The sequence below is a fragment of the Symsagittifera roscoffensis genome, chromosome 5 (assembly GCF_963678635.1).
Source record: "Symsagittifera roscoffensis chromosome 5, txSymRosc1.1, whole genome shotgun sequence".
Classification (NCBI taxonomy): domain Eukaryota; kingdom Metazoa; phylum Xenacoelomorpha; order Acoela; family Convolutidae; genus Symsagittifera; species Symsagittifera roscoffensis.
Window position 1 is genome coordinate 51,303,991 of NC_087066.1, and position 26,430 is coordinate 51,330,420.

General features: G+C 33.8%; 1 protein-coding gene across 3 annotated transcripts; it reads left to right on the forward strand.

Moving 5' to 3' along the window:
- The first annotated feature begins 559 nt into the window (after positions 1–559).
- Positions 560–25,655, forward strand: LOC134846020 (uncharacterized). 3 transcript variants are annotated; one of them, XM_063863186.1, is made up of 4 exons: positions 560–823; positions 1,556–1,994; positions 23,994–24,401; positions 25,180–25,655. In XM_063863186.1, exons 2-4 carry the CDS (start codon positions 1,895–1,897, stop codon positions 25,602–25,604), a joined length of 933 nt encoding a protein of 310 aa, XP_063719256.1. In that variant the 5' UTR covers positions 560–823; positions 1,556–1,894; the 3' UTR covers positions 25,605–25,655. The 3 variants fall into 3 exon arrangements, with proteins under 3 accessions (XP_063719256.1, XP_063719257.1, XP_063719258.1); XM_063863187.1 differs by having other exon boundaries at positions 1,754–1,994; XM_063863188.1 differs by lacking the exons at positions 560–823; positions 1,556–1,994 and adding an exon at positions 21,573–21,686.
- Positions 25,656–26,430: the final 775 nt, after the last annotated feature.

A 26,430-nucleotide genomic window follows, 5' to 3' on the forward strand; every position in this document is an offset into this window, starting at 1 on the left:
AAAAGGCAGTCGGAACATTCAGGGCCTCGCCTTGATACGAGCAGCCTTGTTTTATTTAGTAGCACAGCATGTTTGGTTAACCAAGCGGTTATTTTGAGTTTACATGTTTGTCCAAAAAGGATGCCAAACGGTAGGCTAACAAAATTTGCTGTTATTTGAGCAACCCGGAAATTTTTTTGTTTTGTTTTGATGATACAAAAATATTCTTTATTGATGAATGCAAACTTTGATCTTTCTGAACATTTTCTTTTGCTTTTCTGATATGAGCCATCTTTGAGGTCCAATTAATTTTTCCCATGAATATTCGTTACTTTCTATTTTGCCTCCCAAAAAGGGTAGAGACTTGCCACTTTTCATTATCTGTTCACGCCTTCCACTCGGCACTAATTAGCCTGGCTTTTGTTTGGTAGAATCCTCCGCGGGTTGCCCAACAGTGCCAGCCGCAAAACACCTCCCGCAACTACCCATCTATCTACCTTTTATTCTCTCCTCTCCTTTTGGCATATCTCCCAAAAATCCAGCACATATAACCCGGATATTTTCCCTGTTTTGCCCGCACTGGTTTTTATTTTACCCGGATAATACTTTTGCACCCATCTATTTTGGCACCATGAGATTTAGCCTCAAAATGCAGCCCGAATTATGGGCGCTATAGTTTATTGCCCGAGGGTAAAGTATGGAATACTGTCGTTATATTATATTGGTCTATCGGGCTTAAGTGGCCAACGGTTATTACGCTTCTTACTAAAAATCTAGCGTGCTAGTTATGTAGCTTATCTGAAAAGTAACACATGGAAAAATACCTGAGTGTTGGCGTGTGTGTGTAAGTATAGTCCTAATACATTGCTGATGGCATGTTGCTCTTTTAAAGCCAGGCGCCAATATATTTATTCCTAATTCCCCGTTTTATTATTCTGAGCCTTGTTTTTGGTTGGCGCCATTTTTACCAATGCACTTTTCCCGTGTCAAATATAAGCCCCACTTTTTCCTTTTTGTTGCTTGTAAATTTAAAAGTTGCGTAAAATAATCGAGAATTGAGCATCAATTTTGGGCAAGTTGTGCTGGTCTTTTTTGACAGAAATCTCTCGATTAGATAATAAACCAACCCCCCCCCCCCCTCCCGACTCATCTCTCTTTTTACAAAGGACACAAGACGCTATTGATAAGTGGTCTCTTTTGAATTGTCCGCTCAAATCTTTTAAATCGGCGTCTTTGTAATTATCTCGTCAAATTTGAGCACAAATCTATGCGATTTCTTTGTCCAAGGTGTTGCATTTAACTATCTTTCAAAATAGCCAAAATAGGTTCACGAGTTAATTTTATTGCCAAATAAATTTGGCTCAATTATCACAGCTTTTGTTAATTTTTAAGGTATAACAATTTATTAAAAATCGAAAAAATAGATCGTACCCAGCTGAGAACCATAAATTTAACTAATTGACCTACTTTTAGCTCAAAAATTGCTAAGATAAATTAATTATTTTGACTTTCACAAAATATATTGTTTTTCGAATTGAGTTTGTCATTGATTTGTTTTATTTATCGTTAAATTTAGAAGCAGAGTTGTAGCTTCATTTCTTTGTTTCCTCAAAACTCTCGAGAGCAACAAAATGTCTCGACATCGTAAATTTTTTTTACAATTTCGTCCAAAAAAATTCTCTCGGTAGCTTGGCTTTTTACGGTCTAAAAAAATTTCAATTATTGCTTAAATTATTTCTACTAATAAAGTGAACATTTAGTTTGTTCTGTGTAGTTATATGGCGTCCTTGGCAGCTCACTTTCTTTTCTCCCAAGTGTACTAACTGTACAAAAAACTTGGAAACGAATTTATTATTATTGAGTCCAATTCTCAACACCCCCCTCCCCCTCGTTCTCTCTGGCTACAGCTCTGTCGATGGACCCGGGCAGTCTGATCGTGTTTCTGGCGGTGGTTCTCCACCTGGCCGCTTTCGTCCTGGACTGGTTTCTCTTCCTCTTAGTCGTCAAGTCGCCAGGTCAGTTTTATTGATATTCATCCCTTAAAATAAGTGGCTATTTTAGAACGCTGGCAACATAGCACCCCTCTGAGTTAGGACTGGAGTGTAACTCATAGAGTAATTTCGGATAGGGTACACCGTCTGCTCGTCACGCTATCTTATTTTCGGCCGGATAGATTCGTGCAACTTCTTAGTCTAATACCGATCCTAATCTTACTCTTATACTATCTAGTCTCAGGTTGTTTAACTAGTCTCTGCTAGGCTCAATAGATCTAGGGTATACTGGTTTATTGCGGCTGCTGAAGTGCTCGGGAGAGTCCAACTAATTTCTAAGTTAAATTCAAATCTCTCTGGTGCTGAAATTACAAGTAACTTCAGCACTTACAAATAAGTGGGTTGTTAGTTAGATGGATCATGATTGGTTAATATTAAATACTTTACATTGGTAAAACATTTAATTTATCCAATCATAAAATATAGTTTAGATCAGGTTCCACCCATCCGGGTTTTACAGAGTTTTTTAGAACAGTTCTTTTGTAGTTCAAGGATGGATGATGGACGTTGGTATTTGGCGAACATCATTTTTCTTTTGTTTCCTTTTTGTTAAGGAAGTTCCAGGGATCTGGAATTGAGGACACAAGACGTTGTGTTCTTCTTGTGACAACGACTGAGTCTCTGCAACAGCATCAATTCTGGTTTCAGAATGGTTGGCTATGTCAGGTTTTTCTGTTCTTCGGAGAGAACTTCTTTTGTGTTTGATCTAGCTCGGGAATGGCGTGGAGATTGTGCGTGGAAGGGATGCCTGGTTACTCGGATCTGTACGTATACTTGAACATCGAGATGGTCATTGGTCTAGTTCAATGAAGTCCTTTTCTGCGAGGTCAAGTCGTACTCTAAATCCTTTGAGTTGTGATTGTGAGCGGCATATCGATTATAGTTGGTCATTCTCTCTCGAGTGTAGTGAGGTCGTCTTGTCTTTTGATGTTCGTCCTTGGTGTTGTATTCTGATCTATATATTGCATCATGTGATTTTACATTTTATAAAACTTTTATTAATTTAATATTTTTTAATTATGATTTTAGTTAGTTGTTTTCACAAAAGCTTTTTGTTTTAGTTCGGTTATTTTGAAGAGTTACTCACCCTTGAGTAGCTCTTATTAAAAATAAAGGTGTGGTCACAAAGCGTGGATGTAGCACGGTGGGTTAGGCCGGCTATAGAGCATGCTCAGGACGTCCTTTCCTGGTGGGTTAGGCCAGGTGTGGGAGTATGATTTCATGCGGTTTTTATGAGGGGTCCTGTTATGTGACAACATTTTATGTTGGGTTTGTTGTGGTTTTACTTATGTTTTGTTGGTTATGTACTTTTTCCAAAAAGCAAATTGTTTGTGGTATGGGTTTGTCTTTTGACTTTTTTGTGTTTTATTATTTCTTTCTAAGACTTTGTAATAGTCTTCAAAAGAATAAATTATCCAGTTTTAAACTGGGTTAATCCGGTTTGGGTACCGTTGGTTTCCTTTTCTTAGTCATGCTGTTATTTTATGATTTGTGGTATTTAGTAAGCTGCGTTGGTTAGTTTTGTTTAGTATATGATTCCTTTCCAACCGGGTTAAAGGAAAGTTTGAAACTTGTTATTATTTGTTAGAGTTGTTGAGTGTGAAAACTTGAAACTGAAATTCATTATTTTAAACAATTCTTCGTGGGCGAGCTGTGCGAGTGTGGATAGAATTTCTGTGCGAATGAATGAAAATATCAAAAGGTTAGTACTGCAATTGCATTTTATTAATTTACTGCATAGAATTTGGAAATTTACTGCTAGTAATGGGGGAATTTTAAGATACAAATTTTCATCATATGTAGATTTACTGCTTTTAGGGGAAAATTTTATAAATTAATTTACTGCATTGGTATTATATTTATTTAATTGTTGGTGCAAAAGTTAAATAGGGTTTTAAATAGTTTTGAAGAAGTTTGCTATTTTTTATTTTTCTTTTGTGAATTTTTCAGATGATTGAAGATGAAGGCTAAAAATCTAAAGAAAACATGAATAAGGAATGGTGAGTTTTTCAATATTTTAATTAGTTAGTAATATTCATTTAGTTCATACTTACCTGTTAGTCGTCGGGGAAAAAACCGTGGGGGAAGATATCGTGAATTAGTTCTGAAGTTGTTAGTAGTTTAGCTAAGATGCGGATGATATTTTTAGTTTGAAGTAGTGGCCAAAGCAATTGAAGTGCCTTAATAGTGGTTAGTTCTTCAGTGCCTACTGCAAACTCATAAGGTGTGTTTTGGATTAAGTTATATAACTTGTGGTTAAATTTAGTGTTGTGGATGAATTCTAAAATGGGGATTTCTATAGGCTGTACAAACTCGTGCGGGATAAGGAAGGGTCGGGATTCTTCTGCGTTGAAGGTCTTGGTGATGGGGCAGAAAATATACATTTGGGTTATGGGGTCATAATTACGAAGAATACCATGAAGGTTAGTATTTTTAATACAATATGTGAAATTTAGGAAATACGGTGAAGTGTATTTTGAATTGATGAATTGAAAGCGATGGTGTGGTTGTCTAGAGGGTGTGTGGAGGTCAAAGTGATTTTGGATGAAACGATAGTAACTGTATGTATGTGTTTGTTTAGTTCGCAACATAATATCGTGTGAGCAGTGTAAATCTCTTTCGTGTGGTGCAAGGAAATGAAAGGTTAGTGAAAAGATTTGGAAGCGTTCTTTAAAACTTTCGTACGCTTGTGTGCTTGTTAGTGCTTCTGAAATAATGTGATCAAACTTTCGGTCGAAGATGTTTAGTGTAAATACATATGGTGTCTTGATGAAAAATTTCTCGGTGATTTGTGGGTTAGCGAAGCGATCGTCGTCTAAGAATTGATCTTGGTTAGCTCTGATGATGTTGTGATCATAGTATTCTAGTGTGTATTCGTTAGCTCTAGGTGCAGTGTGTATTTTTAGTGATTTTTTATATCCAACGTAAGTAAATTGTCTAGCGGTGAGTGGTGTAGTTAGTCGATATAGCATGTCTTTGTTTCGGTCTATATCAATGGATGTGTTAGTTAAAGGTAAGCAAAGAGGGTTAGTGAAATGATAGTATGAGGTCCAAGAGAGAGTGGGCATTAAAACGTATTCGTCTACAAAGTTGCGTGTTTCGTTAGCGTCATGAGGGGTGTTTAAGGTGTATTGTGGAAATGAGGGTAAAGTGATGGCTAAAAATTCTCTAGTGTTAGTATGTTGGGGGTGGTTGATGTATTCTCGGGCTGTTCCTGGTTTTGCTGGGAAAGGATGGTTGGGGAACTTTCTTTTAAAAGTGCGATAAGCTCTATTAGTGTTGAGTGAGGATTCAGTTGATGTGGATGATGGTGCTAATGATTCGGTATAATTTGAAGAGGGTGTAGGGGGATTGGATGAATTTGTAGTGGAGGAGATTTGGTTTATGGTCGGGGTGTTAAGGTGGTAGGGTTGTTGTTGGAGGGTAATAAAATTGTCTAGCTCTGGGGAGATTCGGGGGGTGTCTGGAGATGATTGGTCAGAATGGTATGAGGAGTAGGTTGGGGTAACTTGGGAAGCATAAGAGGGTGTAGGAGTGATTGGGTCAGGGTTATTTGATAATATGGATTGAAAAGGAGGTTGAGAAAAATGAGAAGGGTTATGAAAATTATTGGATGGAGATGGTTCTGAGTCGGCAAATTCGTCGGGGGTTTCAATATTCGGGTTATTTAGCTGTGAAATGGAGTATAAAACTGAAATTTGTGAGTTAGTGTCGGAATTCATGCCTGATGTTACATTGCTAGATGGAAAATCGGGTGGCGGAAAAGCAAAAAGTGGTATTATTGGGATTGAAGAGGTAAGGTTGGTTGGATGGGAATTTGATCGATGGAGTGATCCAAGTTGGCGGCTCATCGTGGGCTAAAAAAATTATTATTTTGAGATTGAAAAGCGGTGGTATGGGGCTGTTCAATAATTTGTTCATAAGTATTATCATCTTGTGATGGATGTGTCATTATATGTTGGACGGGACTTTGTGATGTGGTGAGTCGAAAATTTGGATTATGTGTGATTGCTAAATTTCTAAAATTTCGCGGGGCTAGGGATAGTGGATGGTTATTTGGTAGGGGTGGTAATTGTGGTGCCGTTGGCTGTGTGTCGACATTGTTATGTTCTTCGTCGTATGTATTTTGTCGTGTTGTTATTTTTGTGTTATATTCTTTTATTTGTGCGTCTAAAAGAATTTTGTTTATAGATGTGGAAAAAATTCCAAAAAATCCTGCAAAGAGTATGCGTGCTACGCTTGCTTGTCTGTTTACTTGTGTGTGTATAGCACATGTATTGTAGATTCCTTTTAAGAGTGAGAAAAGAAATCCAATAAAGTTAAACATTGCGTATAAAATAGTCAATTTTTCTAAGATGTAGTAGGGCCATCCTAGAAAATCTAGGATCTCATTTTTGAGTGTAACAAAGCTAAAAATGTTAATTGGTGATATATCTTGGGGACGGTATTTTTCGCCGTTTAGATATATATAATCTTTTATGTCTTTAAAATATCCGCTATAGTCTTGCGTGTAGATATCGGCAAATCCTGCGGTTTCTGCAAGTTTGCGTAAGTTTTGGTCTATTGATTGTCTTTGTATAGTGTCCATTTGTGTTAATAATTCTTGGAATTGTTGTGTTCTAATGTGATGTTGAATATCTGATTTTGAATAGATTCCTATTGATTGTAAGTCTATATTTGGGTTTCGAGCAATAGCGCGAATGCTTTCTGGTGAAAATTTTTTGAGTGATTGCATTAATTTGGGATATGGAGTGAGAAGATAATATTTGTTTTCATCAGGGTTTAGTTGTACTACATTGTGGCTATTTTCTGATCCACATGGGACTGCGGTATCCCAGAAATATGTTCTTCGTGAAAGTGTATCCACGAAATGTACTTTATTCTTATAAAAGATAGGAATTCTTTTATAACATCGTTTATCTTCAAAAACGTATAGTGGTGATACTTTTTTAGTACAAGTATAAAACCATAAGATGTTTCCTTCGTAGTCTAAAAAATTTGATCTATTTCCTGATAATAAGTATCCTGCGTAGGGTATTTTTAATACTGCTAGTGCAAGTGATTGTAGTATTTGTGTTCGTTCTAATTCGCATAGTTGATGTAGTGTTTCTAATTCAGAGAGTGACATTTCTTGAAAAATGCGGCTAATTGTATAGTCTAGTTTCATATCCAAATGAATATCATAGTGGATATTACCAAAATATGTAGTATTCATTAGTGATAATTCTTGTAAGCGTGTGCTTCTGGTGTCATAAGGTTTTAGATGTCCACCAGGTTGTCCGTTGCTTTTTTCAAAATTAACTGGTATATAGGATGTTCCTTCGTTTAGAGGATGACCTGTGGCGTATGGGTCGATTTTTACTTTACCAGTGGTCATGTCGAATCCTTTTTCATATTCAACTAATATTTCAGAGTATTGTGTTCTGTGAAGTGGATTCCTGTATTTACATGCAAGTTCTGTTTCTTGATATATTTGAAAACGTGTCAATTTATTTTCTATATTGTCTATGTTTCGAAAATCGGAACTTAGTTTGCGTGATGGATGGACTTGTTCATATGGAATTGATTGTATGAAATATTTTTCGTGAAATTTTATCATACGAGCGTGTATTTTTGCTACTTGAAATGTTGTACATGTGTCTTCGGGGAACCAAACAATTGTTGCTTGTGTTCTCGTTGTAGGGTCGCAATATCCTTGATCATTTTTACAAGGTAGTCGGATTCCTTGATAGATCATTGTATTATCAGATAAATCTCGTGTGAGTTGTATTTTTTCGAGTTGTATTTTCCAATCGAAAAACATTATTTCTTGGTATCCTTTATTTTTTGTGTCTGCTTTGCAGTTTGATGGGTTATTTATACCAATGTGTGGTATCCAGTGTTTATCATGTAGGTCATAGGTTAATCGTCCGTGTGCGCCGTTATACGGGTATTTTTCGTCTAGTCTTATATGTCCTTGGTGTCTTTCAAGTTGTGATTGATGTACAGAGTCTGAAAAAACTTGAAAATTAACTAATTTTCTTTGGGAGTTTTTATTTTTTGTGATGTTTAGTCTAAGTAATTCATTTTTACAATCGTCGGGATTGAGATGTAAAAGACGTTCTATATTACTTTGGTAGAATGATTCATGGTCAAGTCGGTTTTTGTTTCCGTTCGAGACTTGTGAACAATGTACTTTCTTTTCGGAAAATGTTGCTGTGAATTTATAACCTGTAAATGTTGTTGCTCGGGCTTTTGAATAGAGTGTTGCTATTATATCTGTGGTTTCTATAGCTTGTGGTTCTGTTTCACATTGTGATACCTGATTGATTGCATATTTATGTAGTGTTTTTTGTTCATTTTCTTCGCAATCGTAATGTGTTACTAATAAATCTTGTGGTCCTGTACGAGGGGAAGGGTTTATATTTTGATTTGAGGTTATTAGAAAAAGGGTTTGGAGAAAAATTAATAATTTTAGAATATACATGTGTATGATAATCCTGAGTATGGATTATAAAATGTAATGTAACCAATTGTGTTTTTAGTGTATCTGTCGTATTTGTATATTACTTCAGTAGTTATAAACGGTGGTGGTAGTGATTGAGCTGTTATGTTAGGTGGATTTAATGGGTAGGGATGTTGGGTAATATTATTTAACTTAACTGTGATTTCAAATTTTAATTGTAAACTGTTTTGTTGGAGTATTTGAATATTGTGATCACGGATATCGTTGTGAATATCTTGGCGATATTGTAATCTATTAAGTGCCCAGTTATGAAGGCGGTTACTTTCTTGATGTTGTCCAAATAGTGGTGGAGGTGCTGTGAATGTATTCCAATCTAATCTTAAAGGAATATTTATTGATGATTGTTCTCGATATCTGGCGTCGAGATTATTTGGAAAATTTAAGTTAAAGGGTAGTGGTGAAAATTGACTTATTGATGGTGTTGATGGTAGTGATAATGTTTCTGGTAGTGATGAGGATGTTGTTGTATCCGTAGAAATATCTATGGGGTCATTGACTAAATTTGGTTCACCTTGTGTGAATGAATTTGTAGTCCAATATGGCAGTCGTGATGTTAGGTTTGGGGGGTTAAAGGGATTTTCACGTATCTGTTCAGATGTTGGTGTTGAACCTAAGTAGTCTGAAGGTAGACTTGAAGTGCTTCGTTGTGAAAAAAGTGTAGGAGTTTCTGGTGTGATACCAGTGGTGTTTTCTGGAGTGGTTTGTGTTGGGGATTGAGGTATATCAAAATGAACTCGGGGAGTTTGAAAATTTCTATTTCGTCGAGGATGTATAATTTGTCTATTTATTTCTGCTGTGTTTTGGTTTTGACTAAGGTTTCGTATTCTACTTAGTTCTTGTGGTAGTGTTGGGTAAAGATTATATGTTGGTTCACTTAGGGATGCTTGTCGTTGAACTGGTTCTAGTGGTTCAGATAAACGAGCGTGCCTTTCTTCAAAGGTGTATGGATTGTCTTGAAAAGAAATTCGTGTAGATGTTTGAGGGTTTTGAGTAGTTGAAGGTGGTGTTGGATTATCTTGGGATGATGTCGGTGAAGACTGATTCTGTGACTGTTGGGTAGCAATTTTTGATGGATTTTTAAATTGTTACTTTAGTGAGAGGGTTTATGTTTATTATAATATTCTTCTAAAAAAAGAATTAGAAAAATTGTTGCTAGGGCAAATGTAATGATTGCTTTCTTTATACATTTACATATTGTCAAAATGAGGGATGATAGAAATGTTATGAAAATTACAAACAATAAAAAAATATCAGTTCTACTGAAAATTGTTCGTATCATTTAGACAAGTTGTTAAAATCGTACCTGTGGATATATTCAAGGGTTTTGGAAAGTTGGAGGAATAGTTCAATTATTGTGTAGAAAATTAAAAAAATGTTACAAAAAATTATTATGATTATTAGAAAAGATTCGATGATATCAAAAAGAAAGATTATAAAGACTTGAAGTATTGAAAAAAAATGTTTAAAATTGATAAATATTTGAGCGACTGTTTGAGAGAAAAGCATTTAAGAAATGATCTCTTTGTCGAATATTTTTTGCTGTTTGAGGCGATTTTCTAGTGTGGTCGAATTATTTATTAGTTTTTTGACAAGTGGGTTGAGTTTCGTAAAAAATTGTTGGGGGCAATTTTCATGGTGACTGGGAGGTCGTCTTTTTCTTTATTTTTGTTTGTCAAATGATCCGGGGTATGGTGAGATTTTTATACTTTAGGCTAATTAAAATCTTCATTTTGTGACTTTAGGCTAAGTTATCAAATTTGTTTTGGGGGTATTCGTGGTCTGAGTTGGGGAAATATTGTTGATCTTTGGGTTATTAGATAAGGGAGGGGTACGGTATTATGGTGATATTTATTTTAGCTGTCAAGTTGGAGTGGTTTGCTTATTTTTGACCTGGAGGTTGTAAAGTTATAGTTAGAGATGTGCCTGGAGTTCTAGATTATTCGTCTAATTGATCTTAGTTTGAGTTAGAGAAAGTGGCGGATTGGATGAATCCTATTGGTCTATTTTGAACTAGAATTATTGCGTACTTGTGAGCATGTTATTTTGAAAAATGGAAATGAAAAATGTTACGGAGGTTTCAAGATTGTGAAGTATAAAATTTTAAAATTACTTTTTAAATTCTACTTTCTTTAATATTTTAGATTGGGGGATGAACATTTTGTAGTTTTTACGTGGTTGATTTCGGAGTCTTGTTGTCTTTCTATGTTCTGATTTGTCTATTTCTTCTTGGGGTATTATTTGTTCTGTCATTTTTCTATTTTTTCTTTGTTTTGGAGATTCTTTATGGTTTTGTGTATTGTTTTTGGTAGCGATTGGTTTTGTGTTTTGATTTTCGGTGGGGTTATCATTTTGTTCTGTGTTTTTCAGATGTGGTTCGTTTTGAATAATTTTTAATCCTGTGAAAGAATATAATTGGGTTAATTCGCGGAGTGCGTATTCTTTTGGGTAATAAGGTAATAGGTTGTTTCGATGCTGAACGATTTCTTTTTTGTTTGAGTCGATAATTTTATATGTGACATCTGTGGGTTTTGCAATTATTTGATAGGGTCCTTTTCGGAGGGGTTGTAATTTTTTAGAAATTCCTTTTTGAGTATTAAAATTAGGTATTAAAACAAATGTTCCAATTTTTAAATCGGAAGCTGGTGTAAAACGTGAATTGATTTGTTCATTTATGTTTTGTCTTTGTAATAACTTTTTCGTTATTTTTTGGTAAATTTCGTTGTGTTTCTTATCTCTATTTAAAATCCATTCGGTGTGTGTACCGGAGGCTAATTTAAGGATTTGTGGGTGATGAAAATGATCTTCATCGTGCGTATGTAATGGTAGGTTATAACAAATTGAGTCTTTATTTGGTTGACAATAACCTTGTGCGTTTTTATGGGAATTTGCTGTAAACATTATTGGTTTGCGTGGCTTTTGGTTGAAAACCATTTCGTATGGTGACATTCCTAAAGTTGTCGTGATTTGTGAATTATATGCTAATGGAAATAATTTTACATCTGCTGACCATTCGGTATATTTGGTATCATTTCCGTTGATGATACATCTAAGATATTCTTGTAGTGAACGGTTCATACCTTCGACTAAGCCGTTTGTCCAAGGTGCATGAGATGTACGTGGTTTGTGTTTAATGTTGTATAAATGACATAGTGTTATTATTTCATTATTTATGAATTCTGTACCATTGTCTGTGACTAAAATTTCTGGTAGTCCAAATTTTGCTATCCAGTGTTCATAAAGTGTTGTGTATGCGTAATAAGCGTTACAATGTGGTACTGGGTTAAGTGCTACATAATGTGTAAATGCGTCAACAATTACCATAATGTAGGAGTTTCCTTCTGATGAGGGTGAAATTGGTCCTTTAGTATCAAATGAGATACGATGATTAAAGTATAAACTTTGTCCTTTAAATTCTTGTTTTTGTGCTATTTGTTTTTGATTTGGGTAAGGTTTATTTAATTGACATACTATACAATCATTGCATAGTACTTTTATCCAAATTGGTGCATTTGGGAAGTAAAAATTTTGTATAAAATTTGAATATGTTTTCTCTGATCCAGAGTGTCCTTTAATGTTTTGTGTATGTGAAATATTAAAAGCTATAAGAATCATACTTATAGGGAGACAGGGAACTGTAGATTCATTAAGGTTGTACTCTAAAAGGTCTGTATTTTCGTTAATTGTTGTATTGTTAAACTTGCGAAAGTATCGGAGGAGTGTTTTGTTTCCTAGAATGGTTGAATCTGCTTTGATAGGTTTAGTTTTATATTTGTGCCATGATTTTAGTTGTCGAATTACTGGGTCAAGGTTTTGATATTGTTTCAGTGTTGAAATTGTAATTGTTTCTGTTGGGGGGAGAAAAATGTTTTCGATTTCTAATTTAGATAATGGTATTGTATCAAGTGGGTCGTGAAGGTCAAAAACTTGATTTATTGTGTATTTTGAATCATTTGTTTGTGGTCCTGATAAATTTATTTTATCAGTTAAATCTTCTTTTTCAATTAGTGGAAAATGGTCTTTTTTAGGTAGGTGTTGTTTTGTTCGTTTTTGTTGGGTGTTATTTTTTATCCATTGAGAATATGGAATTGGTTTAAAAGTTGATGTTCCAAGTAGGTCAACTTCATAATGATTATTTTGACAATCTAAATAAAGTGGGAAATGTTGTAAATTATTTATTTGTGATTGTTCAATATCAGTTTTTACTGCATATTTGCATTCTAATCGAGGTGATGTTTCGTTTTCTGCAAGGTAGAATTTTATATTTTTGGGTATTTCAACTGTTGTTTTTCGTGTAAGTAATTCAGGTGGTGTATTTCGACTTAAGGTGTCTGGTAATGCAAGATTTTTTCCTGCAGTCCAAACTATATGTAAGTTTGGAAATTTCATTAGAATTAGTTGAAATCTGTAAACTCGGTGGTTTGGGTTAGATTTCTGTGTAAAAAGAAAGATGATTGGTTTGTGGTCTGTGAACAAAACTGTGGGATGTTTTGATCCAAGTATCAGAAATTCATATTCTGTAAGTGTATATATTATGGCTGTACATTCTCTCATTAGAGTTGAGAGTCGTAGCTCTGCTTGAGTGAATAATCGAGAATTTGCTGATATGAGGTTCATTTTATTTGTACCATTATGTGATTGTAATAATGCTGCGCCGATGCCAAAGTTCGAAGCATCGCACATTGCATAAAATGGTTGATCAGGGTCTGGAATTGTGTTTGAAATTTGTTCAGTTAAAAGTTTCTTTATTTCTTCGAATCGTGTTTGATGTTCTGTATTCCATTCAAAGTTGTTTTGTTGTCTAAGGATGTTATAAAATGGTCGTAGGTATAATTGCATTTTATAAACATATTTACTTAAAAAGTTTAACATTCCAAGGAACTCTTGGATTTTCTTTTTATTTGTTGGTGGTTGAAGTTTTTGAATAGCGTCAATGCGTGATTTCAGTGGAGTGATTGTTTTTCTTTCTATATTATGTCCTAAGAATTTAACTCTAGTCAAAAAGAAGTGTGATTTATCGGGGGCGGCCTTCAGATTTTCGTTCTGAAGTATTTGGTGATATGTTTCTAAAACTTTGAACATTTCGTCTTTTGTTTGTGATTGCATAAAAACATCGTCTAAATAGGTGATTGCGTTTTTTTTGAGTATTAGTGGTCTAAAAATTTTGCTCATAAAGGCTGAAAATGCTGCTGGTCCTATGGATATTCCATAGAATAAGCGGTTGAATTCATATTGTTGGTTTCCGATAACAAATTGTGTTAAACGTCGTGATTGTTCATCTAGTGGCATTTGATTGTATGCACTATTCATGTCGGCGGTTGTGAAGTATTTGCCGTTTATTTTTGTTAAAATAACTTGTATTGGTTCAATGGGCCAATTACATTTTGATTCATCTATGAGTGAATTGAGGTATCTAGCATCGAGAACGATTTTTAACGATTCTCCTTTAGCTAGAATGATAACGGGGTTGATGAATGTGTTGCCTTTTGGTTGTTCTTCTTTATTAACCGGTGATATAATGTTGTATTGCTCTAAAATATCGAGTAATCTGTTTACTTTATCATGTAAGTGAATTGGTACTTTACTTGCTCTTTGTTTTTTGAAAACTGCGTCTGGTTTTAATGGGAGATGTAGTGATGAACTGATTTTGCCAACATCGAATTTTGATGTTGCATAGACTGATGAATATTGAATTAGCTGTTTGGCTAACTTTTCAAATTCGTCTTGTGTTATTTGTGAATGTTGGAAATTAAACATTGTTAAAAATTTCTGTTGGTCCTCTGTGTAGTTACTGATGTTGAATGTAGGTTTGAAATATGGAGTTTTTGTGAAATAATCCGTATTTCTGTTTTCGTTACTTATTATATTATTTATAGATAATTCTTCATTAAGAATTGTAGATTGGCAAATGTCTAGTAATTGGAGTATATTATTTACGCGATAGGCTTTTTCGTGTATTGGTGATATTGTTGCGTTGGTTTCACAATATCCTAAAAGTCCTAATGGTAATGTTACTTGGTAAGGTGTGTTGTTATAGACATGTAAGGAGATGATATCTGAATTCGAATTTTTCAAATATTTTATTGAAGAGATTGTGATTTTGAAAAATTTATGAATCGGTTTGAATTCAAAATCTGACATATAAAATTTTTGTTTGTTTTGTGCTTTATCATATTGGTGAACTTGTTTGATTGAAAAATTATAGATGTTTCCTGATAGTGGTTTCAGGTGTTTTCTTTGTTGGTTAAATATCGGATAAAATTTTGAAAAGAATGGTGGTTGTTTATTCAATCTTTGAAAAAATGTTAAGGATGTTTCTTTTGTTTTTGTATATTTATCTTTGATTAATATTTTACTATTTAGTATGTTAATTGTTGGTATATACTTTGAAATAAATGGTATTCCAATGATATTATATTTAATATCGGTGATATGGAATATTTGTTTAAATGGCTTATTTAAAATTTTACTTTGTTCCATTGTTCTGGTAGGGAGGAGAAATAATTGGATTTTTCCGTAGTTTATCAATGTTGATCCTTGTGCTGTCGCTAGTTTGCTGGAGGTTTCAAGAGGTGTTAGCTTTGGGTGTAAGATTTTTATTTCATTCCATGTGGGAATGTTTATTATGTTTGATTCTGCTCCTGAATCAATTAAAAAATCTATTTCAAGGTCTGGTGGTTGAAATTCTTTATTTCTTGGGCTTTCTAAGAGAAATGGTATTGTCCAAATTTTTTCTTTGGGTTGTTCTTTTTGTATATTTTGATAAATGTGGTTTGTATTCAAGCATTTTGTTTTGGTATTTTTATTGGTTTGATTTGTAGTGTTTATCTCATTTGTTTCTTGCGTCGTTGGTGTGGAATTTATGGGTGTAGTGTAATGATTTTGAAGAATTTGTGATTGATTTTCATATATATGTGATGGAAAGGGTTGTTCATATATGACAGATTCATAGTCATTTTCGACTTTTATCATATTGATATCAAGAGTGTTTTCAGTATCACTTTCTGAATCTGATGATGTACAGTTTATTTGATTGAGTTGTAACGTATCAGTTACTGTGTCATCAATACCTGGAGGGTCTGATGTTGTTTCTGGGTTAGCTTGTACTTGATTGATTTGTCTTTGATGTTTAGGTGTACTGCTTCTGTGACGATTATTAGAGTTATTGTAGTGATTATTATTTCGGTGTGGTGATTGGGAATAATTTCGATAGCGATTATTATAACTTGGGTGTCGGTTTTGTGAATTATTTCGCGATCTGTTTTGGTAATTATTGTTTGGTCTGTTATAGTTCGATCTATTATATGAGTTATTCCTTGATCGGTTGTTCGGGTAATTCTGGTTTCGGTTGTTTGAATAACTTCTGTTTCGATTATAGGAGTAGTTTCTATTCCTATTGTATGATGAATTTCGTGATTGGTTGTTTGGATAATAGTTATTTCTTGATTGAGAATTAGATCTAGAAACAAATCGTTGTGTATTTGAATTTGATCTGGAGTAGTTATTTTGACTATTCGGTCTATTGTAGTGATTTTGTGATGAATTATACGTGTTTCTTCGTTCTGGTGATCTTCCTCTATAACTTGAGTTATATGGAGATTGATTTCTTGTATAGCTTGTATTGTTTGGGAGTGGTTTTCCTGAACTGTTGTTGCTGTATACATTTTTGTTTGGTAGGTTTTGATCTTTTTTCATGTATTGATAAAATGATTTATTTGGTTCTTTGTATTTTTGAGGTTTATTTTGACTATCTTGTTGTTTTTGTCTACATTCGGAAATACTATGTCCGTATCGTCGGCAATAATTACACCATTTTTTGAAAGATGGTTTGCCTTTAAAGTTCGGGTTCTTTTCGTAAATATTGAGTATTTCAGTGATTTTTTCAACGAGATCTGTTTCTGATTCTTGTATATTATTAATATTAGTGGGAGTCGTTTCAATTTTGTTAACGTATTGTAATTTCAGATTTTCCGTTTCTTCTAATTTCAGTGTGATTTCTGCTTGTTCTAGTTTGTCTACTAGTTTTCTAAAATCTAAATCGGGTTCTCGAATTGAAGAAGGATGTGATGCTCTCTTTTTTATTGCTATTTTCCTTAATTGTGGTGTTAAGGTCATCATTAAGATTTCTGTCATCTTAGTGTTTTTATAGTCATGTGTATTTAGTGAATATGCTTTTCGAACTAGTGTTTCGATTCTTACTGCTATTTGCTTGATGGTTTCGTTTGGTAATCTGCGAATTTCATTACATAAAACTCTTTGTTGTTGTTTGTTTCTTTCGGAGTCAAACATTTTTGAAAATTCTTGTGTAAATCTTTTCCAGTTTGATTTTATTTCTTGAGGTAGTACTGAAAACCATTTTTGGGCTGCGCCATCTAAGGTTGTTTGTATCAACGCTGTGCGTCGATGTATCCAGTTTTGATGTAGTGGCGTGTTAATTGGTTCAGGTCCAATATTTAAAATTAAATTTGCTGTTACTGCATTTAAGTAATCTTCTACAGAGTATTCAGGGTCTGTTCCTGTGAAAACCATTAAGGGTTTATTTGATGTTATTGATGATCCACCCATAAGGTATGGATTCATTGTCATTTGTAATGATTCAGCTGCATTTGGCATTTGAGAAAAATTTGAAAGTTGGTTTCTTGTTATTTCATGTTGTTGAAGATAATACGGGAGTGGTATTTCATTTTGCATTTGTGATGGTTGATACGAGTGTGTAGTCATTGGATTTTGTTGTTGAATTGGTTGAAAAGATTGTATATTAATTGGATTTGGTTGTTGAATTGGTTGTTGATATTGTGCATCTATTGATTGTGGAGAAAAATTTCTATGGTTTGTACGTGTTTTCTGTATTCCTTGTCTACGATATTCTTGAGTATTTGGTGCAAATATATCTGGTTGTAAGAAATCTTCATCTGAGGATAAATAATCCATTTGATAAGATGTTTGTTTTTTATTTTTATTTTGTTGAAAAAATGGGTAATTTTCACTGCGATCCTGTGGAGGATTTGGTTGAAAATTTGTGGAATTATATTGGGCCGTTGGGTTATCCCAGTTTCGAGGTTTTGTATATTGATTAAAATTTCTTTGTGGTTTATAATTTGTTTTTGATGGATGTGTATAATTATAATTATGGTCTGCAAAGTTGTTTCTAGTGAATGTTTTGCGTGTTTTTGATGGTATTGTCATGGGTTTGTATGTTTGGTAATCCATATGTGAATATTTAGGGGCAACCGAAGGTTTAACGGTTGATTGTAAGGTTACCTGTGTTTGTGAAGGATTTGTATTTCTTGGTGTTGTTAAATTTGGGCGTATTGGTGAAATACTTTGTTGTGTAGTTGTTGTGTGTACAATTTCTTCATTTATGAAGTGTGATGGTGTCTGTATATCTTGTTGAGTAAGATTCCTAGTTCCATTGAGGTTTTCATTGTGTATGACTGTAGAGTTTAAACTATTATTTTGTGTATCGGGTAAAAATGTATTATAGTTTAATGGTGTTGCATCAATTGTTAATGGTATTACTCTTACATAATCTCTTATGTAAGATATTGTACCTATTGCTTGACTTGAGATTGATTGTGGAAAGTTTATAAATACGGGATGAGACCATTCGGGGTCCCAAACATAATCTGATTGTTCTGTGATAGCTGTATCATCGTTCGAGTTTTGGGGTCTAAAATTTTTTCTTGCTTGTGCAATTAAATCAATATTGTGTGTAAAATAATCTATTATGAACCATGCTAAAATTTTTTGTAAATCGTGTTTGGTATGTTGTGAAACGTCGTCTTTCGTGAAATTTTCTTTAATGATGTTTAAATAACTAGAGAGTAGTGTGATTTCATGTCGTACTCTTAAATGTTTAGATGTTTCTGTCGGTGAGACATTTGTTAATGGGAGTTCATTTTCTAATATCGAAATATAACTATATATTAGTGTGAAAACTTCATTGGTGAAAATGGAGTTTGCTCTTTGTGAGTTATGGTATTGTATGCTTTTTATATATTCTGAAAAAACTTTTGAAAATTCTAAATCAAGGTCGTCTGTTTGAATAGTGTATGTTCTATTATTATGGTTTGGGGAAGTGAATTCTATAGAGTAGATTCCATATTGTTGTGTTATGTTGCATATATCTTTTAGATAGTGATCTATGATTTGTCTTTTGATTTTTACATCGGGGAACTCTGTTTTACATGGACTGATTCCGGGTTCAAATAAATTTACGAGTAAATTTTGACAAAATATGTGTTGTCCTCTATCAGTATCTGCATCTACTATAAAAGGAAAGATTTCATCATCATCTGGAGTTTCGTCACCTGGGGTGTGCGTTGAACTCATTTTTTCGTTCGATGACTGTTAATATGTAATTATTAATGTGTCGAATTGGTTGATTCCAGTTGTATAGATGTACTGGTTTGTGTTTATACTGCTTTTTTATTCTTCTTTTTCCTCTTTGTGATGAATTTGAAGTTGTTTCTGAGTCAGAAAAATATAATTGATCGTGTTGTGGGTAATTTTTATCTATTGATTCTTTTAGTTTGTAGAGTTCGTCTAAACTGTTGGTTTCTGATTCTGAAAATGCGTTTCGATTTTTTGAAAATCTTTTTCGTGTTATTTGTCTTTGTTTAGTGATTATTTTTCTCTTTAGTGTTTGTCGTTTTGTTCGAATGTATCCAACTGTTTGTGTATGAGGTGTGATTACAAGGTCGTATTTTTTGTTATCTATTTCACAATTGTGTAAAACGATTGTTTGTTTATTCCCTAGGTTTTTAAATGACATAAGGTTTAGGATGACGGGTGCAAAAGGTTGTTAAATGATTTCTATTTTCCTAAACTGTTAGTTCTTACGATTTTTTGGTTAGCTTAACCTGGGTCTATTTGTTTAGGGTTGGAGAGAAAAGTATATCGATTCCGAAGAATGATTTTTACTTTCTCGTGACTAGTATAAGCTAAGGTGTTAACTTACTTAATCTTACTTAGGGGTAGTGATTGTGTTCAAGGGTTGGAGAATAGTAAATCGATCCACAAGGTTCAGGTATAATTAGAACGCGAGTAGTTCGTTAGATACTATTTTAAACTTACTAAGTCTAAGATTTATCCTGGGTCTGGTAAGAGGGGGGATCAAGTGAAGGATGAATAACCGAAGTTCTTCACTGTTTATCCTAATTTGAATGATTAGTTTTGTTTAAAAATTTCTATTAGTCTTGGGTCTTTAGAAAGGGTTGGGTAGTGAATCGACGTTTGAGGTCGTTAGACACTAATTAAGTGGGTGGGGGAGAACAAAGTTGTTCTGTTTGATCCAAGGATAAGCCTTGATGATCAAATTTAAAATGTAATGAAGTAGAAAATGATTTAAGATCCAAGGATAAGCCTTGATGATCTGGTTTTAAAATTAAGTGACTTTAAGTTTTAATGAGGTTTTAAATTTGTGTAAAGGAAAGATTTAGTATTTTATGATATTAGTGAGTTGATGATTGCTGTTATGTTTTAGGTGATGAAGCTGGAACAACAGGATGATTTATGATTACTAACCATTTATTGTCATGCTACTAATTTTTATTTTTTTTTTCCAATAAATATTTTTCAAACATGTTTTGTATAATACTGCAGAATTTTAGGAAAACGATCTTAGATCTTTTTATCAATCGTTATTGTATAATATTAATTTTGTTTAGCGCCTGAAATGATTTTGAAGATTTACTTCAAGGTTTTATGTTTGCAAATGGAAATCTAAATTCATTGCAAGTAGTATTCGAAATATAAAAGTTTGTTCTGGCTTTTGCCGAACTATCATGTAACTATACGGCAAGTTTCTACTTTGTCGTATGTCGTCTTTGGTTCGATGTCTTCTTCCAATTCCGGGTAGTTCTATTATGGTTCGGAATATTGGCTCGGATCTATTGAGTCGGAGAGACATTTCAATTAAATTATTGTCGTATAACATTTTGTAAATGTTTTTGTCTAATTTCTAATCTAATTTTGGTTAATTCTAATCTAATAAGGTCTTGTTCGAGACTTATGGTCGCACCAGATGAGTTAGGACTGGAGTGTAACTCATAGAGTAATTTCGGATAGGGTACACCGTCTGCTCGTCACGCTATCTTATTTTCGGCCGGATAGATTCGTGCAACTTCTTAGTCTAATACCGATCCTAATCTTACTCTTATACTATCTAGTCTCAGGTTGTTTAACTAGTCTCTGCTAGGCTCAATAGATCTAGGGTATACTGGTTTATTGCGGCTGCTGAAGTGCTCGGGAGAGTCCAACTAATTTCTAAGTTAAATTCAAATCTCTCTGGTGCTGAAATTACAAGTAACTTCAGCACTTACAAATAAGTGGGTTGTTAGTTAGATGGATCATGATTGGTTAATATTAAATACTTTACATTGGTAAAACATTTAATTTATCCAATCATAAAATATAGTTTAGATCAGGTTCCACCTCCCTCATTTCTCTTTTTACAGATCTTCCAAAAGAATATCACAAACGGCAAGAAAAGAAAAACATGTGAAAGTTATGCTATCGGTTTACCGATTCAACCGACTAGAGTTCCTTTTAAAATATTTTAAAATAAGTTAGGAGTGACATCTTTGCTTTCGTTTAAAATAATCTGGAAAGCAAAAATTTCAAACATTTTTTTCGACACTGACAAAGACCTGAGTGTTTTAATTGCAGTTGGAACCACGGATGACGAAATTCGTGCAAATGTGTTATACTTGCTGTGATATACTTTTGTCAGTAAAAGAACAACTAGGTTTGGAGTTATTTTTGATTGACTAAACAAAGCCAAAACTGACCGTTTCTAGTGTAAATTTTTGGGCCCGAGATCTGTTTAAACTTTAAGCAAGATTGGTCATCATCAATTTATTTCTAAAATCAACCCAATATGAGAAAAACGCGCTTTAAATATAAAGTCTTATTTTATTTGACCGGATAATTTGACGGCCTTAGTGCAATTTGTAGTTGAATGTGGTTGAACTTTTAAATGAAAGTTAATTAGCCAAGAGATTGGTTAAAAAGATTCAACCATATTAATTTCAATTCAAGAGATTTAGGTCTAACGATTTTGGACCCTTTAGTGCATAAGACCCGAACTTACATCGCATCTACTTTCAATGAGTTTTCATGGTAGTTACATACTTATCGCCTTACAAAAACAAGTTAGAGAACTTATTATTTACTCTAAACAAAATCTACCTGAAATTATTGCACACTTGTTTTGCGCTACAAAAAGATTTGAATCTACCCGCACACTATTGGCCGTACAAAAATTTTTAATTCTTCACCGCTATATACGCTTGCAGTATAAATCAAATAAAATCAGAGGTTTTGTTCCTGTTTGCAACGTGGCTAAAAAAAACTGAATCAGTTGATGATTTAGTTTTGTACGAAAATCATGTCTTATTCTGCTTTTTTTTTGCAAAGGTGACTTCGATGACCGGAACGAAAAATGTCCAGGGTTTCCTTCGTGCCAAAACATGTCATTTTGTACCCTGAAAATTTTCTAAAGTTTGCCGTTGTACCGTTTTTCTGCTGATATTTTGTCAGCCTAGTTACCAGAGCATGGTCGGTTAAAGTGATTCAAAAAACTTTCATCATAATTGTAGCTCTTTCTGATGTAATCCTGTAATTAACGCAGATAACTGAAGCTCAAAGCAATTCTGAAATTATGAATTGAATAATTTTACCATGGTTAATTCTCGAACATTTTTTAAATAATTTTTGAAGCAATTAAAAGTTAACTGTTTTTTTTGCATTCATAGTTTATTGCATTCAATGAATTTCTATTCCGCAACCGGTTCATAAAAGAACGTTTGACAAATTCAAACCAGGTGAATAAAACATTAACGAAAATGTATAAATTTGAGTTTGATAAAGCTCAATAAAAAATATAATTGAATCATCTATGACAAGTGTAGAAAAAAAACAATAAATCAAATTTTTTTTTGAAATTTGAAAAGAAAATTCAATATATACACTTATTTATCAACAACTCCCGGATTTTTATTTAAGTTAAAAAAATCATTTCAATTAACTAAATAGTTACTAAAACACCATCGAATTAGTTGAAGAAAAATTAATTAAAAATCCAGTTTTTACAAAAAAATTGCTGCATCAAAAGCAAAAAAAAAATCATTTTTTTTACTAAGTTTTGTATAAAATTGGAGTGAGTCTGAAAAAAACTGAGTTTTTCATTCAACGGAAAATTTTCAAATTTTCAGTTTTTTAATTTACAGCATCTAATCAACTCTCCCGCCATTTAATCAGGGGCCTTAGTAAAAATATCAATGCTGGCGTTTAATTTTCGGTTTTCTGAAGGATTTCAACAAAATTAGTTATAATAAAGCTGTCGGTTTTCTGAAGGATTTCAACAAAATTAGTTATAATAAAGCGCATCTCACTGATTAGTTGATTTACTCCATTTTCTCAAAAAGAGTTAGTTAACTACGAAAAGTAGTTATTTAACTAAAATGTGCTTTTATGATTAATATGGGGGTTAGAGAAAGAATGATTTGTGCTGAATCATGAAACGTTGTGAAGTTTTGTTCCAGTTTTTAGTCCTATTTTTATTTCCCAGTATCTGGCATATTTTTTGTATCGCATGTGATGCGAAATTCCGCTCAGCGTGGTTAATACACACGAAAAAATAATGAATGAAATCTACGGCTTAATTGAGTTTCCACAGCTGAATTTCGATTCAATACCCTCCAAATATCAACAAGACTGCTCGCATCGAGGCGAAGCCCTGAATGTTCCGACTGCCTTTTAAAGTCTATGGAGAAGAAATAATTTAAAAAAAACTGAATATAATAATTATAGAAAGAATTTTTTTTCTTAGTTTGAGATCTTTTGTGAAAATCATCCCCCACACGCCATATAAAGTACACGGTGATAATTTTGTTCCTAATAACAAATTAATTATGGTAAATGAGCGTTCTTCAACCAATTTGGAGCGACGTCTTAGACGGATTAAATCTCCGCTTACGCGTTATTAGCGCGGAATATATCGCGCGTTAATTGTTCCAAATTGGCCAAAATGACGATCTTTAAACCCTCAAAAACCCTCTACGAAAAACATCAAAGGTGAAATATATATTTTTTCAAATTTAAGCTCAGGACAATACTTTTTGAACAATAAAAAAAATCGTCAAAACTGGCTAGTTAAAAAGTCGAAATTTGTCTGAAGAAAAAAAATCACCCCGAGCATAAACATTTCGTCACTTTCATTACAAAAGTCGGAAAAAAAGCAAAATATAATCAAAATTGAGAAAATAGTCAAAAACGAGAAAGCTTAATACGTTTTGATATTTTCGAAAATATTTCTAAAAGTTTTCGAAAATTTTTTTATTTTTCTATATCAGTGAAATAGTTTTGTCAAGATTTTTCAACACTATAAAAAACATGTTTTTGCCAAAAGCATTCAGCATTACAGTAATTTTTTGTTTAGCACTTTCCATTGTTTTCAGCCGCAAGAGGGACATCTACGGGCTCCTTCTTAGTCTGCAACTATATTTTGACTGACGTTTGGAAACTACTCATGTCAATTCTTCACGACTCGAACCACTTTCTCCGCCAATCACAGTCCGACATTTGGATCCTTCCTTTTATGGCGCCTATTTTTACCTACTTGGCACTTCCAATGCTCCTCCTGAACTCCTTGTCACAAATCAAGAACCCGATGTTCTACTTGCAGTTCCAGAAGAACCTCATGCGCTTCGCCACTCTGTTCGTCTGGCTCCTGGGATCCGGATGGTGTGCGATTCTAGTGGCATGCTATCTGGCGGATCTGGACGGGAAGAGACCATTCAGCCAGTTTATGGTCGTCATCCACTCACTTTCAGTCGCATTTTGCGTCTTCATTGTCTTCGACATGAGTGAGTTCTAGTTTTTTTCTAATTTTTAAAGATGTTCATGTTAGTTTATTCTACAACCCGAGCCTCAAACTTACTTGTTTGGGCTCATCTGGGATCTAATTAACAACCCCCCCCCCCCCCCTTATGGTTGCTACTTAAGAATCTCCACCCCTTTAAATAAATACAGTAAAAAGCACTAGAGCGTTCTATTGAGAGTTCTAATTTTGCTGCATTCTGATTGGTCGAAACTTCTCTAACTTAATATACTTAATAATCTCTCCCTACTTCATAGAACGTTTTGACCTTAGACTATTTTTGGAAAAATTGCACAAAAAATATCCGCTCTTCTGCAAAAAAAACTCCGCTCTTCGAGCTGATCGGTCAAGAAGATGTTATAAATAGTATCAACCGTGCGGCGAACGAGTCGAATACCTGACAACAGTTTGGCTTCTGTGTAAATCGACTACGGGCCTCGTGATGCCTTCAAACCATGGTGTTCCTAATGATGGAGTGACCGAATGTTGGAAAATAATTTTCAGTTATTTTCAGCCAATCAGAGTTGAGTATGTAGAAATCTCAACGAAACCGCCAAAATCTCAAAATCGAATAAATAGCCCATTAAGTTTAAAATTGACTGATAAAAAAAATAAGTTCAAGTATTGCGTGCGAAATGGAAGTCGGGTATTAGAATAGCCTAAAATCGCAATTTTAAAAATTTAATGGAAATTTTTAAAATCGGTTCAAAATTTTAAAAATTAATGAGAATGTCCCAAATTAAAAAAAAAGATATTTGTTTTAGCTTTCCATAAATGGAAGGGAAGACGAAGAGTGCACCACCAATCACAGCCCTTATGCTACCACTGTGTGACATCACGTCCTGCGACTCCCTCGTCAGCCAATCAGAGACCACTGATGCTCGTGTCTTCCATATGCACCAACTCCGCGACCAATCAGCTTTCGACAATCGAGAGCAACAGTTTTCCATTGGACCCGATTATTGGCCAAGTTGATCTGATACCCGATTTTATTCTGCTAATCACCTCATCGGTTTTGCTGACGCTGCCCATAAATTTCATGATTCTTTGCTCCCAAAATGGATACAGAATGAATCCACTAACTAATGTGACCTTGACCTTTTTGTACTTGAACCCGCTCTGCTCCATCGTCGGAGTGATTTTATACACAGCTTTGAAATTTGACACGCTCACTAACTTCGCCAATTAGAAACTTTCAAATTATTTAGAATAAAATATGCAAATTGCGACAAAATTAAAATATTTTTATGCCATTTGTTTTTTTTTTGCTTTTTGCTGCAGTATAGCTCCTATCGGAAAAGAATGACGGAAAATTGTGACTCCCCAAACGGTCAAGTTGATCTGAAATTCAAATCTAAGAACAAAGTTTTTCATTTTGTATCTGAAATTTTTTTCTGTTGGCTTTCTCTTTTCTCGGAGTGAAAACTTCAGTCAAAAAATTACAGCTAAAAGTTCAATAAAATCATAAAATCACATCAGAAGAATTTCGGTAAATGATATCTAGTACTAAAAATCCGATTACAAATCCGATTTACCTCCGATTACAAAAAGTTATCGGAGGTAAAATATCTTTTTAAATTTGAGATCAGAAAGTCGATATCTTCAAGCGGGTATAAAAAGTTTCTGTTAAAAACTATCATTTCGATCGGCGAAAACTGACTCCGAGCATAAATAAAAAACACCCCGAGCATAAATATTCCGTTTTCTTCGAAAGTCAGAACAAAAAATAAATGAAATAGAATAAAAGGAAAATTTTTTTATTGTGAAATTTTGGTTGAGAAATCATCAACCCACACGCCATATAAAGCAGAAAGTGATAGATTTTGCTCCTTGAAAAAATCAAATATAGCAAATAAGCTTCTTTCAACCAACTTGGAACGATTTTAAGACGGATAAATCTCCGCTTGCAAGTTAATAGCGCGAAATACATCGCGCGTCAACTGTACCAAATTGGCCAAAATGGCAATCTTTAGACCCCCATAACTTTAAAAAAGTGATCACAAGCAAAATATCTT